Genomic DNA, 16,711 nt, shown 5'->3' on the forward strand with positions numbered 1-16,711 from the left:
CCTAAATGCCGATTTTTGCCACCCGAGCATTTGGCACCTAATGTCTACTTACATTTCATAGCTGAACATTGGTTTGCCGAGTTCCGTGATTAAGGCATCTTCGAGTTTTTCTCTCCCTGTTTCGTCCCTAGACACTCATGTTAGCCACTTGTCTGCAGGCAACGACTTGCTACCAGCCACTATTGGTATTTTTAGCTGCTCTGTAGATAAATCTAGGTTCTTCACTCTCACTTGCTGTCCTCTGCTGCGTTCTGTGACTTTAGGATCCCGACGCTTGACAATTTTTGGGTGTTTATTAACAAATATAAAATACATTTCATCCAGACATCCCTCTTCCTTATTTTTCTCTTTAAAGTCTTATTATGTGTTTACTCTGGACTGTCATGCCTTGTTTTGTTACCTACAATGACAATAAAGATTATTCAATAGTATCCTGCTAGCGGCTAAATTTAGCCACTTACTCCACCAACTGACGAACTTGAGCTATTTGGTTCTTTTCAGGAGCTTTAAGTCTATCCAGCTTGCACTGTAGTTGGTTATTGCTCACCAGCTTCTTTGTAATTTTGCTGGCTGAAATTCATCATTGCTCACACCAGAAAATCCGCTTTGGAATTTTCCAAAGTTGTATCCTTCAGGCTTCCGTACTGCGTCTTCTTCCAATGCACACGCTTAAGCTCTACTCTGAGCTACAGCCACCTCGTGTGGTGAAGTATTACCCACTGTCGCTTTGAAATAACTGTATTTTCTGCATGAAAAATGAAAAGGCATGGTAGTCCATTTGGAAAATATCACTTGTCACAAAAGCATAACATTTGATGTCTTACGAATCAAATCTGGATTGCAGATTCTAACCACTAGACTACAAGGGACACAGAAGATACAAAAAAGCAATCGGTTTATCTCATCATCACAATATTTTTAGTCATGGTACCTAATTTTTTATGTTATTATTGGGCTGGGCCACGAGAATGTTGTTTAACATTAAACCAGTCCATAGAACAGAAATGTTTGGGGAACAATGAAATACAGTATTGTATCGCTAACCAGCAAAGTTTTGACAAAGCACACAAGATTCTGAACTGAAGGAAGAGAAAGGCATCGTGAGAAGGAATGTGGATGTTCTGCACAAATAACAAAGAGAGAGGAATTGTGGGAAGTAATTTGTCCTGAAAGATGTAAATAAATGAATAGCCGCACATATTCAAAACATGTGTTACTTAAAATGCTAAGTTTGTGCTTAGAAGGGTGAAATTAAATGTTATACTAATTTTAATCACTTTCTGTTTTCTCATTTGTTTCTGGTAACCTGGCTAAAAATAGTTTGATAACGAGATATAATCATATGCCTTCCATGTATTTTCTTTATCCCTAGTGGTCTAGTGAATAAGATCTGGCAGTCCCTCCGCTTGTAGCGTATTATGAACTGACCGATAACGGATAATGGATAATGAATGACGAAGATGGAACAATAACCCTTAAAAAACCCCCTCCGTGACCCAGGTTTGATTCCATTTGTATTCAATGTGATGCAATTGTGAACCACTATCCATGTCCCTAGCGGGCCTGGTGGCTAGAATGCATTGCTATTATCACTGCTATCCGGTCCGATCCACGCTGCAACCATTGTTATGCAATTGTGGTCAGCGGTTATATATGACCAATAGTATGGTCAGCTTATAATGTTCACATTTAAATATTTGGCCAATTTAGGGTTTTTGGGTGTAAGTTATAGTCCCGAAAATCTAGTAATGTTGTATTTTTGTCTTGCGTACAGGCAGTGGTTGTGCAGCAGGACAGCTTCATCGAGGACCAACGGCAGGCCCTGAGCGAGCGCTCGCCATCATCATGCTCCTCGTCTCGATCTTTGTCGAGGCCCAGCTCGCTGATTGAGCAGGAGAAGCAGCGTAGTCTGGAAAAGCAGCGGCAGGAGGTAGCGTTGCTGCAGAGGCAGCAGGCAGCGCACGCTGAGGAACGCCGCCGGCGCGAGAAGGAATTCGAACTCCGGGAGCGTCTTCTTGGTGACAGGGAGGCGCTGCTCAATGTGCAGGTACTTTAGATAAATCAGTTTGGTTGGGTAGAAAAGCAACTGATGAGGAGGATATAACTTAGTTTAATTTAAAAAAGTGACATCAAGATTTCTTGAAGTGAAACATATTGAAATGCCCAAACCTACAGATGACTTAATTGATTGGCAGATAATTCTGCTCATTTTATCTATTATATACCTCTATTCTATGTTTTTACTCATTTTACCTGTAAATTAAGAAACTAATACACAGATAATTTTTTTAAGTATTATAAAATATAATCCTTAAAATGAAAACCGTTATCTGATCTGAGAGATTGTTTTACACATTTAATAATATTTTTCCATGAAAAAAGAAAAAAAGCCCATTACTTTTTGTATTAGAAATTGAATCAAAATGAGAATTTAAAAAGAAAAAAATAGTTTTAAATGACTTGTATTATCCACCAATTAGTCTCTTGTTTTTAAAAAAAAACTTGAAATATTATTGCACAACACTGCCTTCCAAGAAGAAATACATTTTATGGTTTTGTTTTATTTTGCTTTTATTTGAGACATAATGTATCTTTATTAAATTATTGAAATTGCAATATGTGATACAAACATAATATTTTGCTTGTTACTAAACCGTATTAATCTAAAGGCATGCTTCAACTCATTCATCTAATTGAACATTTCTAGCACTGTTTAAAGAAAGGGTCTCAAACTCATTTTACTTTGTGGTCACCGGATTCAGGGTCTAGTTAAGTTTGGGCTACTTTGGGTTCTGATATAAACATTCGACTGTGATCAGGTGTCTTTTTTTATTTTTCTCCACAACATTTTATCGAAGAATAAAAAAAGATATATCAAACAGGTGCGCCAGAAGAACCCACTTGACTTTCAAATACTGTGTTTAAAGCACACTGCAGACTGAAGTCTCGTTTTGCAGCATTTTTTTTTTTACATGCACCACCTATAACATCCATCCATCCATTATCTGTACTGCTTATCAGTAGGGTTGCGGGGGTGCTGGAGCCCATCCCAGGTATCTTTGGACAGTGGGCAGGGGACACCCTGAACCGGTTGCCAGCCCGTTTGCAGGGCACACAGGGACAGACAGTTAGCTCGCTCATTCACACCTAGGGACGATTTGGACCAGATGTTTAACCTGACATGCATGTTTTTGGAATGTGGGAGGAAACCGGAGTGCCTGGAGGAAACACACAAAAGCACGGGTAAAACATGCAAACTCCACACAGGAGGTTTGAACTCACAACCTCAGAACTGTGCCGCACACGCGCTAACCACTGCGCTGCCGTGCTCCCCCCATCTTTAACAATTATTTTCTGTCGCGCCACCCTTTGGAAGAAGAAATCCTCTTGCGATTCTTCAAACGATCTCATCGGGTTCGGGAAAAAAATGACCCCTGGTTTAAAGTGTCTATAAATTACACGGTCATCTCTGCAGGAGGAAGAACTGTCCAAGCAGCAGCGGGCGCTGGAGGACGAAAAACGGGAGTTGTCATGTCGTAAGGAGGACTATCAGAGGGACCTAGAGAGGCTGAGGGACGCTCAGAGGAAGCTGGACAAGGACAGGGAGGCCCTGCAGAGGCAGCTCGACAAGATGGACGAGCTGCGACGCACCGAGGTGAGCAACGACAGAAAGTCACAGTCAACTGCAGATAGTTTACCTTGACGCTCGCTTGCTACCTCATGTGATTACATAGAGGCTCAGGGAGTAGTGGATTCCATCTAACAGCATTAGGTAATCTGGATACATTGATTGACTGTATTCTGTTACAGTTACATAAAAAAAAGACAGACATAATCAAATTACCTGATTATTTTGTAAAATTAAGGATTACGTTTCCATCTTAAATTACATTTAAAAGCATATACATGTTGCAAATTCAGGGGACAATATGGAAGTTTATTCTGCGTTAGTTAGAACTCTTTTTATTCTTGTCTTCGCTAGCATTAGCTTCGTTTCCACTTGCTATGTCCTCTCGCGCCACTCTTTGCCGGCTCATTCATTCCACACACATGCACTGGTGGCCTCATTCTCAGGTTTGTTGGAAATTAAAACAATATTCGCATTTTAATGTGCTCTTTATGTAGACTAAAATAAAGCTTGTCTTATCTGCCGTGTGAAAAATAACATTTTATTTTGTTCAATACACTATACGACATGGTTAAAATGTAAGCACGTATTGTTGGACTACAAGCAACTACTTGATCTTTCCTCTGTTCCTTTTTCCTTACACAAAAAATAGTGATAGTAGTTATATTTAGTTCATTTTGTTTCTTATTCGCATATTTGGTATTTGAGTAATCCAAAAGTAATTGATAGTAATCAATCGTCTTACATTACTGCAACATTATTTTAACTGTCCTTTGGGGGCAAATTAAGTGTTTTGATTGATTGATTGATTGATATTCAGATCACGTTGCAGATTACACTTTTCAACAGGTAACTTGTAACTGTATCGGATGTATAATAGATTCTTTTAGAGTGTCTTTAAAAAAGAAAGGTTACTGTCTGAGGCTTCTTGAGAAGCAATCAAAACGCAACCTCCAATCAAACCCCTTGAAAACGGCAGCCTTGATAAAGTTTGCAGCACATGTTAGGTGGAGGATAAATTCATTGGAATGTGGCCAGATGTTGCATCATCAATTTCGTGAGAGAAAATGAGGACAGATGAAATGATGTTGGTCCTCATTACATTGATGAGGCGTCGTCGTCGTCGCCTCAGCCGCCGTTTGTGACACCTGTCGTCTGTTTATCAAATCCCAAAACGTTGCATCATCACAGTATATCATTTCAGTCCTCAACATTGTATATGCTGAGGAAAAATAAAGATTTAAAGATGTTCATAATGCGTTCAGCCACTTGAACACACATATCATAACACAGTTCTTTATTTACAAACATAATTGATGTTGCTGTTAACCAGGGTTCGTACCGGTGCTTGAAATCCTTGAAAGCATGAATAATCATGTTGTGTCTGCAAGGATTTAAAGGTGTTCAAACTTTGGGCAAAGTTCTTGTAAATTCTTGAAAGTTTTGCTGTGTTTATTAACAAGTCTGCTTAAAAATGACACTGCTCTCTGGTGGGTTCCCTTTGCTATTGCATTTCTTCTTCCCTCGTGATTAAATGCAGCTGACATTAGTTTGTACTGCGTTGTATGGAGCGCCGACGCCCTCTACGGGTCACACCCAAGAGGACAGGTGCATCCTACACCGAGAAGGACACAATGAAATGTGGATTCGTGCAAGGATTTTACACATTATGGACTTTTATTTTTTTCCATGCAAAAAATTAAGGTAGTGTTTCCCAGTGGTATACTTGAATGGGAAGAACTTCCTGCAACTGAAAACTGTAAGCTACATAGTTTTACCCAACACCTGTGTGATGGGAGATGTGTCTCAAAAACTACTACATTTGCGATCTACTCAAGATCTAAAACTCATATCTCTTGATTAATGCACACACAAGATTAAACATTACATTTGTAAATCGGAAATATTTTTTGGGCTCTGCAAAATACATGATTCACACCGGATTTCTTCTTTTAATGCCATTCATTAAATTAATGTTACTGGGGTAATTCAAAAGTTGGCTGTGAAGGTCCTTAAGTGCTTCAATTTGACCAAAGGTGTGCAAACCCTGTAAAGGTCAAAGTTGTGTATATTTCAAATCGCCATCACATTAAAATTACTGCTATTTAAAAACATAAATTCATTCATTTTAAATATTTTTGGAGGGAAAATAATTACAGGTACCGTAAAAAAATGTCTTAAACTATGTAGACATTTTTTAATATTGTTATAAAAGTGCGGATTTTTTTTTATATAATTATATTCCAAATCCCTTTAGTTAATTGATTTAGTTAGAAAGTAAGTTTTATTGGAATTTTAAAAAAAAATCTGACTGAAAATGACATATAAATACATTGCTAAAATGTTTTGGATAAGTAAACTGAATGAATATCGTTTTTAGAATGGCAGGGTCGATATTGCAGTTTCATTAATTCACGATTTGCACTGTGTTCTGCATTCTGATTGGCTGCGTTGTCTGCTGCAGAACACCATTTACGATGATAATCAACAAGGTATTGCAACCGCTAAAAGTAAACCGCGTTCAAGCGAGGAACTACCGTACATTCACAAAGTTTATGTTCAATTCCTCAAAAAAATGCTGCCTGCTACCCTTCACAATTGAAATATATTCGATTCATTGGAGTTTAAAATAACAAAATAAGAATGTGGACATGTTTTCCTCCCTGTGTTTGCAGAGGACGCTCTCATCCACCTCGGAAGACTCTCAGTTGGCGGGAAGCTGCCAGTCTCTCGACCTGGACCCTGTGGACATGTCCTCGTCCTCCTCGTCCCAGCGATGTAAAGCCAAGAGTCGTGGGCTGAACCCGTTCGCGTCTTCTTCCTCTGCCGCCGCTTCTTCTGTGGCAGCCGTCGTGAAAGCCGGTGAGGCTAATATGCAGCTCACCAAAAGCCTGCTGCAACTCACCAAGCATCGCGGAAAAGACGGCAAAGAAAAGCGCAAGAGGAAGGTGAAAGGACAGAATGCAGGTATGTAGATCGGCCACGATCATATCTTTTTCATAGTGTCTTGAATATAAAACAAAAATAAAATCATAAAACTTAAAGCTACAAATATAGAAAGACCTCATAACGTTTCCCTGTTCTTTTAAAGGGCTGGGGTCAGTTTGTAACAGAAAAAGTATGACGATTGCAGAGTTCCTAAATGTAAAAAAGATTTTTTTTCTATAAAGCCACAATCAAATTACCATTCTGCATTCTTCAGAGAACGAAAGTCAGAAAATAAATTATAACACAGTTATGTTCAGTTTACAGAACACAGGATGGATGTAAATTCCTTTTGCTGGCACATACTTGAGAGTGTGTGTGTTGTTTAGGTAGTGACTGGTGGAATTGTGGATGGCTAAGTTGTACTTTGGGCACATCATCAGTAGTGTCACCCTGAGTCACTTAGCGTTTTGGCCACGACACTGGACTTCTCACGAGCAATGTTCCCTCTAAGCTGCGCGCGTGCGCAATCACGCACTGCCCGCACATCCTCAGCGCACAAGAAAATCTATCCAGCGCAATGTTCTCTCTATACTGCCTGTGTACGCAATTGCGCACTACCCAGAGCTTTTCCGCGCACAAGAAAATCTAGCCAGCTCACAAAAATCAGGGCTCAAAATTACTAATTAAGAAGCGAATTAAGTCAAAGTTACAGTGCATGAAGGTAAAAATACAAGGGTTCCCCTGACGTTGTGTTCTAAATGCGGTATTTTGAAGTCAAGGTTGAAGTAGAACGGATTTAGTAAAGTCATTAGAGTTTTTTTCGAGAACCGGCTTCTTCGGCTCGGCTCACTAAAAGGAACCGGCTCTTTCGGGTCCTAAACGGCTCTTCAGGTTGTTTTTGCTTCTTCCATCCCTATATGACCAAATATTATGTAAAATTATGCACAAAATGACTTAAAGGAAGGGGGAATAGAACAAAAAAGAAAAAAATACCTAAATGAAAAAGTAGTGAAAAGCTGAGAAAAAAAGAAACGAAAGGAAGAGAAAAAAGAAGGAAAAATTCAGAAAAAAAAACTAAAAAGAAAAGAAAGAAACAAAGGAAAAAAGTAAATAGAGAACAAAAAGAAAACAAGTAACAGCTAGGAAAAAATAAACACAATGTGTTTTTCTTCAAGGTATTTAAAAAAAAAATGGAAAAAAAAGGGAACCAGAAGAAAAAGTTTGTGTTGCATTCAAATAATTTCCAATTATACCAAGTCAATCTTGTTGCCAACATTGTACTTCCACTAAAAATGTTATTAAATACAGTTTTGTATCGTGCAACCGACTAAATAAGCCCCCCAAAATGTTAGTATTATGCGACAAAAGATACCAGGAAAAAAAAAAAGGAAATCTTGTGAAAGAATTGTTGTAAAAACAAATGACGTTTGTAGGCCTTACAACCTTTGCAATAATACACTAGTCAATTCATTCAAAAGTGAAAAAATATTTTGCATTGCCGGAAACTCAGCTAAATGTAACGTGATGTCAAGTTTTGGACATGTTTGATAATGACTTAGTTGCCACACTTGGGATTGCTGTTGCTCACTGATGTTTCAGGCGTTGCTCGCCAACTCTGTCTGAACGCTCAGACCCGTGGAAAATTAGAGGGAACATTGCTCACTAGTGGTGGCCAGCCAGGGTGTGATCAGACCCATGCTTGTGACTGTCCTAGCATATGGTATTTGGGTGGGTTGATTGGAGGGGTGTCTGAAGGCATGATAAGACATTCATTGCGCCTTGGGTCAGAGTGAGTTATTTTCAGGTAATCATCCAGGCCTGCCATTTTGTTTTTAGGGCTCCACTTTTTTTCTTTGAGAAGATACATTTGAAGAACTTGAAGGGATGCTTAGAGAAATGTGTTCTTGCTTGTTATTCCTTTCTTCTGCATTCTGTAGGTTTGATTACTTAGAAAAAGGCAGATTTTATATCATTAATACACTATTTATATTCTTGGCATCGTGTTGCAATGGCAATATAATTTTAGCATGTATCGTTCCAATTTTAGTATATGCGAAGCCGAAGCGACGTCAAATACACAATGAAATTAACATTCAAAACCAAATACCTTAGGGTTTAGCGTTCTTGCCGCAGCGACCCGGGTTCCAATCCCGAAACAACCATAAATGCACACCCAGACTTTGAGTTTGTTTCTCAGAAAAATAAAAACGTGTCAAAATTATCTCTGGTATTGTTCAGGGAGCTGGCACAAATGTGGAGGTGGCTGTAGTTTGGGAACCACTGGTGTACACTTTCAAAACCGTTATTTTTTTTTGTTTCTTTGGCGTAGTTTGATTAAACTTAATCTAAAAAATCTGTCATTTTACAAAAAAAGCCCCTAAAAGCCGCGAAATGTGGAGTTTTGTGCAAAAGATCTCAGCCCAAATAATAACTTTTTTTTTTAAATGACCAACCAAATTTGGGTCATTGTGATTAAAAGAACACAAAGAGGCGATCAAATGGATTTGATTTTAACAACCCATTAAAGAATCAGGTAGTTTTGGATAAAAAAAGCCCCAAAAATGTTAAATGGTTTTTTTTTTGTTTTTGTTTTTAAAGACCCCCCTATAAATTGGGTTGAATTTGTTAAAAAAAGATTTTACAACTTTCAAAGGAGTCATTTATATGGCTTTTTTTGTTTCAAAATGTAATGAAAATAAAATATTACAAAAAATCATAAGGAAAATATTTTAGAGAAAGCAACATTTAAAAATACTGTGAAGCATTCATCCATCAAATCTACAATCCATCAAGTCTTCAATTTATCCATCCACCCATTCATTAATAAAATGTTCAGTCCATACATGTTTATCTATTCATGACCAAGCAACCATCCATCTGTGCATCAAATCTACCAATCACTCATTCATTCATTATATCTACAATCTATCCTCCACTTAATTACCCACCCATTAAACAAATGTTCCATACATCTATGAATCCATCCATCGATCCGATCTACAATCCATTCATCTATCCATCCATCCATCCATCCATCCATCAAATCTACCATCAATCTATTCATAGTATATACAATCATTCCATTAAATCCATCACTCACCTACCCATCCATCAAAAATCCATCAATCTATTTCTCCACCCATCAAATCTAAAACCCAGCCTTGGATCCATCAAATCTACCATTCACAAAATCCAGCCTTGGATCCATCAAATCTACTATTCACCAACTCATAATGGCTACAATCTAACCATCCATGTACTTATTCATTCATCCATCCATTCATTTATCCATCTATCCATCTGTCCATCAAATATAGCATTTACTCATTTATAATTTCTACAATCTATCCATCCATTGAGTCAATCACCCAAAACCTCCTCTATTAAAGTTTCAATCCATCGTTCCACTGATCAAATCTATAATCCATCAGCCAGCCATCCATTTATCCATTCTTCCATTAAATATACCGTTCACCCGTTCATGTTACCTACAATTGATCCATCCAATCAATCACCCGCCAACCAAATCCATCAAATTTTCCATTCATCTATTTATCCATTGATCAAATCTACAATCCATCATCCACCCATCTGTCCATCCGTCAAATATAACATTCATCCATACATAATATCTACTACTGTCATCCAATCATCACCCACCCACAAATTTTCCATTCATCTATTCATCCATCGATCAAATCTACAACCCCTTTTCCAATTATCCATCTGTTCTCAATCTACCATTCATCCATTCATAATATCTACAATCTAAATACCTACTCAATCACCCACCCATCAGTCAAGTGTTCCATCCATCTGTTTATCTATCCATTGAGCAAACCTACAATCCACCATCCATTCGTCCATTGAATCTATAATTAATCCATTCATAATATCTATAATCTGTCATCAAATTAATCACCCATTTATCCATCAAATTTTCCATCCATCTATTTCTTTATCCATCGATCAAACATAGAATCCATCATCAATTTATCAGTCCGTCTATCAAATCTACCATTCATCCATTCATAATATCTACAATCTATTCATCCAATCTGCAATCCATCCATCCATCCACCTCTCTTTTCATTGGATAAGGCCTTGGGCTGGTTGACCACAGAAAATATTTATGTTTGAAAGGAAGAAAATCAAATCATTCCCGGCATCCACTGAAAAGCCTTCTCAAATTAAACTCAAATGTAGTCAACACACTTCTATTAGAGGCACATTTCCAGGTAAACAGCTCCAGATTGAAGATTTCCCACGAGTCACCCGTGTGTAATATTTCTACATTTGCGATTCCAGAGTCCCAGCACGTCTCGGAGGCACCTTTGGACGGAGAGATCTTCTTCTGCTGACTCTTTTCCTCCCGTCTTGCTGTGCTCGCTCACGGGCAAGCAAGTGCCGTGGTTCTGCCGCTTTCTGCTCGTTCCAGCTTTCCAACGGGCTTGCAACTCCAGTATAAGCAAAAAAGCCATTTGGGTTTTTCTTTGGTTCACCCACTTTCTTTAGGACACTTTTTGGCTAGCGTGTTAATGGCTACACACATGTACACGCTCGCACACAGACTATTGAGGCTGTGTGTCCAAATGGCGCTGGGCAAAAAGACAGGAACGTCAACAAGCTCCATATGGCGCTGCAGTTCAAAAACACAGAAGCAATTTAACATTAAAACGCTACCACAGGAAATACAGAAGGAAGAACGCCAAATTAAAAGGAAATAAAGACTAATCAATTCCACGTCGCTTTATTTTGGAAGCAATCGAGCCGTTTGTGTTCATCACCTTGATGATTCTCAGTGTAGCACTTTGCTCACCGTTTGAAGTTTTCTAAATAAAAGCATGGACAAATGAGTTATGTCAAATAACGTGTAAAGTTTAAAGAAGAAAAATAATAATTGTTTCAGTTCCATTGTAACATTTGGAAAAACCTAACTTTTATTCCTATCAGACATTTTATTTTTCTAACCGATCATTCTGAGATTAAAAAAAAACAAAAAAAAAAACTTACAGACACATATTTTCTTATGTGTCACAACAGCCAAATGTTTGATTGATTATGTTTGTATAATACAAAACGAAACATTTCTATTTTTTCGTGAATCACCAAATTCAGAGTTGATAGTTTTATTCATGTTAAATGTTGTTGGCTGAGACATAAGCATCGAAATTTGTAGATGTCCTTTTCCCCCAATCGTAATTAAAAAAATGTAACGCTGTTCATCCTAAAAATTTCATTTTATTGCACCAATTTTTGTCTCTTTTATTGAAGACCCCCAAAAAAGAAAAAGAAAACCGACAAAAATGGAGAGCAAGTGTTAATTACTCTTTTAATAATTTTAAAGCCCATTTCAGTTCCCATATTTTTCCCCAACAAAAACCACGTGTCTTGTTCGAAAAAAAAGCCTTATTTTTAATCAGTTTTGTTTTCTACATTTGTTATACATCAAAAGATACAAATTGTTCTAGATTTAAAACTTTCTTCTTTCACATTTGTTAAACACCAGAGAGGACTACATGTTTTGCACGCATTCTCAATTTTTAAAAAGTATTATTTTTAGTCCCCTAATTTGTTCCCCGCCAAAAAGCTTTCTGTACACGTACTCAAAAAAAAAAAAAAAAAAAAAAAAAAATATATATATATATATATATATATATATATATATATAAATTTTTTGCTTAATTGTCCTCATTTGTCCACCAAAAAGCTTTATTGCTTGTATTCTTAATTAAAAAGAAAACAAAAAGTTTGTTAAGGCTTTATAATAAATTTGCATTTTTGTGAAAAACCCATATTGTCAAATATTGTGACAAAAATAAGGCCTGTCCCCAAATAAAACAGAAATCAAATAAGAAAAGCATGAGCCGTTTTACATTATAGTTAATGAATTCTGTTTTTCGCCCCATTGTACAAAAAAGGCCATTATTTTTCCACCAAAATAAAACTTAATTGGAGAACTCTAATAACCATAAAAAAGCAATTGAGTTGATTTACTAACTACCTGCAGACAGAAAGTAAAAGTGTAGAATCCTCCGGAATCACTAAAGGGCTTTTGTAACATTTATGACTTAATGTATCCACTTTGACACACAATTACAAAAAGCCGTAGCTTTATTGTGGAAGGATGCTGTCTTCTACTTCCTGTAAGGGACAATCACTCAATCAGGACGCCACCTGAGCCTTTTTCGCTTCTTTGTTTTTACCGAGCTAATGCGGTGAAATGCACTAAAAAAAAAGAAAGAGCTTGTTTGGTTACGTGAAGTTAAAACAAAAAAAGTTTTCAAATGTAAATATGATTTATGTATAAAACAAATCAAATGTAAAAAAAAAAAGTTTCTTTTGTGATTTATTACGATATTTTTTAAGGATGTTTTATTTATGTTTCATGCCACTATGTTGGTGATGTCTCTCTCACCTAATAAAAAAATACATGCAATGGTTTTGTTCACTGATTGATTTTAAATTGAGACTTTGTGCTCCGCCAGCCCCTACTCGCAACAATAGTCGACCGGGGATAATGGATCGCACCTGCTTGGGTGTTGTTCATTTGATTCTGAAAGGACTGTAAAAAAGATTCGCCATGCATGGCACAATTTGACTCTGTCGGCACCCGCTCTTGGCAATAGTCGACGGGAGAGAAAGGATCCCTGCTGCACGGGTGCTCTTCATTTTAGATGGAAAGACCAGAAAAAAGCCGCCATGCATTACACAAATTTGCTCTTTCGGCCCCTGCTCTCAGAAAGAATATTGACTGTATATTGGATAACAGCCGCATGGTTGGTATTTATTTTAGATTGAAAAAAATGGGGTGGAAAAAGATGCCATGTATGACACAACTTTGCTCTTTCGGCCCTCACTCTCAGCAATAGTTGTCTTGGGATAATAGACTGCTGCCGCACTGGTGCTGTTCATTTTAGGAGGAAAGACAGAAAAAAGCAACGATACAGACACAAATTTGCTCTCTTTGTCCCTGATCTCACCAGTAGTGTTGACTGGGGATAATGGATCGCAGACGCACCGGGTGCTGTTCATTTTATGTTGAAAGACCAGAAAATAAATATACGACACAGATTAGCTCTCGCAGCCCTCACTCAGCAATGGTCGCCTGGGGATAGTGTATTAAGGCCAAAACGATCGAGTTCATTTCAGGTGGGCCACAATGGCACACTTCAGCGGCCCAGATTGAAAAGCTCTGTACCGGCACAGCAATTGTCCCCTGGACAAAATGGATCGCAACCATAACCGTCCATTTGATTTTAGGCTATCCAAAACTCCCGACAAAAGAGCCTTCTGCCTGTCACCGATCGCAGCATCATGGGAATGGGGATAATGAATCGCGGTTGCACAAGTGCAGTTCAATTAACATGGTTCTTGCGGATCCCTGAAAAGTCTTATAAGGCATTGAATTCATTATTTTAAAAACAAGGCCTTAATTTCTTCTAAAGTTTTACAAATGTGAACACATTAATACGATTTATATTTGTACTTAAAATATTTAGTAAGATTAATCTATTGTCTTTTTAATAATTCACAGATTTACATTCGTAACAACTTTGCATGACCACAATAATTGAAATTACCAAAACAATGATGTGGTTTCAGTCAGGCTTTTCAGAGCAGACACATGTCGTACTTAAGTCTACCTACAATACACATAGCAACTTTGGACAGAGACGTTTACTTTGGACCATAGGAAAGTATATAAAATGAGAAGTGGCTGAACTAATGATTTTCGCCATGGCTGAAATCTGTGACAGGTAATGTGTACAAGGCACTATGCATTGTGTGCAAGAAATATTCTAAACTGCACGATAGGAGTCAAGGCATCTGAGTCACACCTTTAATGCGCGAAACACTTGGCTTCAGAATCAAGTTGCCAACAGATGCCAGATATTTCCCAGTTCTGTTCGTTTCTTGTTTCCACCATGGAATTCAAAATGAATACAAAAAGTCTTGAATTTAACTTGCCTTAAGCTGCAAATATTAACCAAAATGAATAACTTTTTTTATCTCCTTAGTGAAGGTGACCACAAATGTTAAGAAAAACTTTATACTGTCAATTAAGTCAGGGGTGGGTCATAGGGGAGCCATTTCCTGTGGTGTGTCTTGGGTGAGTACAGTCAGGCGCCCATCCCTCTTCAGGTCACCCAGACATGATCATTTACAAAGACAAAAGGAAACTGGTGTCAGGAATTTTTCAACATTTAAGACAAATGGTGTGCCTGGAGATTTTTGGGAAAAAAGTGTATTTTGCTTCAAAAAGGGTTGAGAAACACTAAACAAAAGCCTAATCAGCCCTGTTTGCTGGTGTTACCGCTTAGATATCGCCTCATTTCAGTTGTAAATCAAGTAAACGAACCAACGTCTTTATTTTGTTCTTGAAAGAATGAGGCCCAAAAAGGGACTGACAGTCGAGGAAGATGATGAAATTAAAAATACGCTGTAATTTTCAGCAGCTTAGATTGAGGATGTTGAACTGCAGCAGAAAGCCATACACGCCGTATGTGAATAAAAGCTTGAACAATAATGTCGTAGAATGTGTGACAGTTTGGGCTTATATCCAAGAATCACATCCTATTATGCAACTCTAATTAATAAGATATTCACCAATGACATTGACGACAATATGTGTGCGTGAGTGGACGACTATTCAATGAAATCATTGACCACCTACCATTTTTCACACGAGTGCATTTAGGAAAGTACCGCACTAGGTGAGGATTTAATTAGGGCACAGGAGGCATTATGAGAAGATGGGAGATTATACATGTTTGAGCATTGCTTGTGGCATCCCCCAGGAGTCAGTACTGAGTTCTAAACGGTTTTATCTATAAATGACTTTTGTCAAGTATGAAAGATTGTCAAGTCACATTTATTTATATAGCCCTTAATCACAAAAATGCCTCAAAGGACTGCACAGGATTACAATTACACCATCGCCTGATCTTAAACCAACATGCGGGTAAGGAAAAACTCAAAACCTCAGCGTGAGGAAAAAATAGACCTTGAGAAGGGGCCTCACAAATGGTAATCCTCCTTCCAGGATGACCACGGTGGGATAGATTTAGCATTTAGTTACAGTACACAAACATAGTAAACATCAATAAAAGACAACACTTGGTAACATGTTGGAATTTGTCCGGAAAGTGCATGATAGCAACGACGCCCCCAGCCTGTAAGCTTGTCCAGAAAGTCCATAACAGCAACAATGGCAACAACGCAGCTTCCCATCTCTGCCAGCTGGACAATGCAGGCGTTGACATGCTTCAGGTCGGCCGCTGGTCCGCTGCCTCATCACAAATCGTCCTCCTTCGCATCACTTCCAGCCAGGCAGTCGGAAAAAGACAGGACAATACAAAATATGAGGTAGGCATCAATCATATGCTTTTGAACAAAAGTGTGTCTTAAGTCTAGATTTAAAAACTTCCACTGAGGTTGCAGATCTTATCTCCGGAGGCAGAGCATTCCATAGCACCGGGGCCCGGATGGAGAAGGCTCTCCATCAAAAATCAAATCAGAGATAAGAGGGTGCAAGTCCATGCAAACATTTGTATGTTAATGAGAGAACCTTGAAAAAATATATTAAAATTAGTATTTTTTGCCCTATAACACAGATATTTTATGCTCTGTGTGTTTTAATAAACCATTGGAGTCATTCACTGCTAACATATGCAAGTTAAGGATGTGGTTTGAATGGAACAAGTTATTAAACTTAGACAAAACTATCATCATTTGTTAATTGTAATAGGGGCAGTATTGCACATGCAAGTAGAAGGTTTGGATATTGAAAGAGTACATGAAATTAGGTTTCTTGGTGTAATAATAGATGACAAATTAAATTGGAAATCTCACTCAAAACAACTGTCAAGAAGCATATCAGTACCCTGCAAGGCAAACATTTTGGTCCATAAATCTGGACCATTTCTTGTAAATTAGACATATTCAAATAACTTTGCGGAACACTTACACATGTACACGACAATCACTATCCACTATAGCCATAGGGATAATCCTTCATGTCGATTACAAGTTTGTGTAATACAAATGCACTTTTCTGAAAATCAAACAGAAAAAAAATCACTGATCTGGTTCCTGGAAACATACAGATTTTTTTTCAAACAGAGATGGAGATTATAATTTGAGGGGAGCAAA

The 16,711-nt window shown here is 37.8% G+C and overlaps 1 protein-coding gene across 7 annotated transcripts in view; it reads left to right on the plus strand.

Moving 5' to 3' along the window:
- akap13a (A-kinase anchoring protein 13a) overlaps nucleotides 1–12,995 on the plus strand; it is a 134,662-nt gene extending 121,667 nt beyond the window's left edge. For all 7 annotated transcript variants that reach the window (XM_088333986.1, XM_088333987.1, XM_088333988.1 and 4 more), the window contains 4 exons: nucleotides 1,775–2,047; nucleotides 3,476–3,655; nucleotides 6,304–6,595; nucleotides 10,865–12,995. In XM_088333986.1, coding sequence (XP_088190112.1) covers nucleotides 1,775–2,047; nucleotides 3,476–3,655; nucleotides 6,304–6,595; nucleotides 10,865–10,917 — 798 coding nt within the window. In that variant the 3' untranslated portion in view covers nucleotides 10,918–12,995. The remainder of the gene's footprint in view (nucleotides 1–1,774; nucleotides 2,048–3,475; nucleotides 3,656–6,303; nucleotides 6,596–10,864) is intronic.
- Nucleotides 12,996–16,711: the final 3,716 nt, after the last annotated feature.

Source organism: Urocampus carinirostris, chromosome 4, assembly GCF_059441175.1.
Source record: "Urocampus carinirostris isolate Australia breed hairy pipefish chromosome 4, RoL_Ucar_1.0, whole genome shotgun sequence".
Lineage (NCBI taxonomy): Eukaryota > Metazoa > Chordata > Actinopteri > Syngnathiformes > Syngnathidae > Urocampus > Urocampus carinirostris.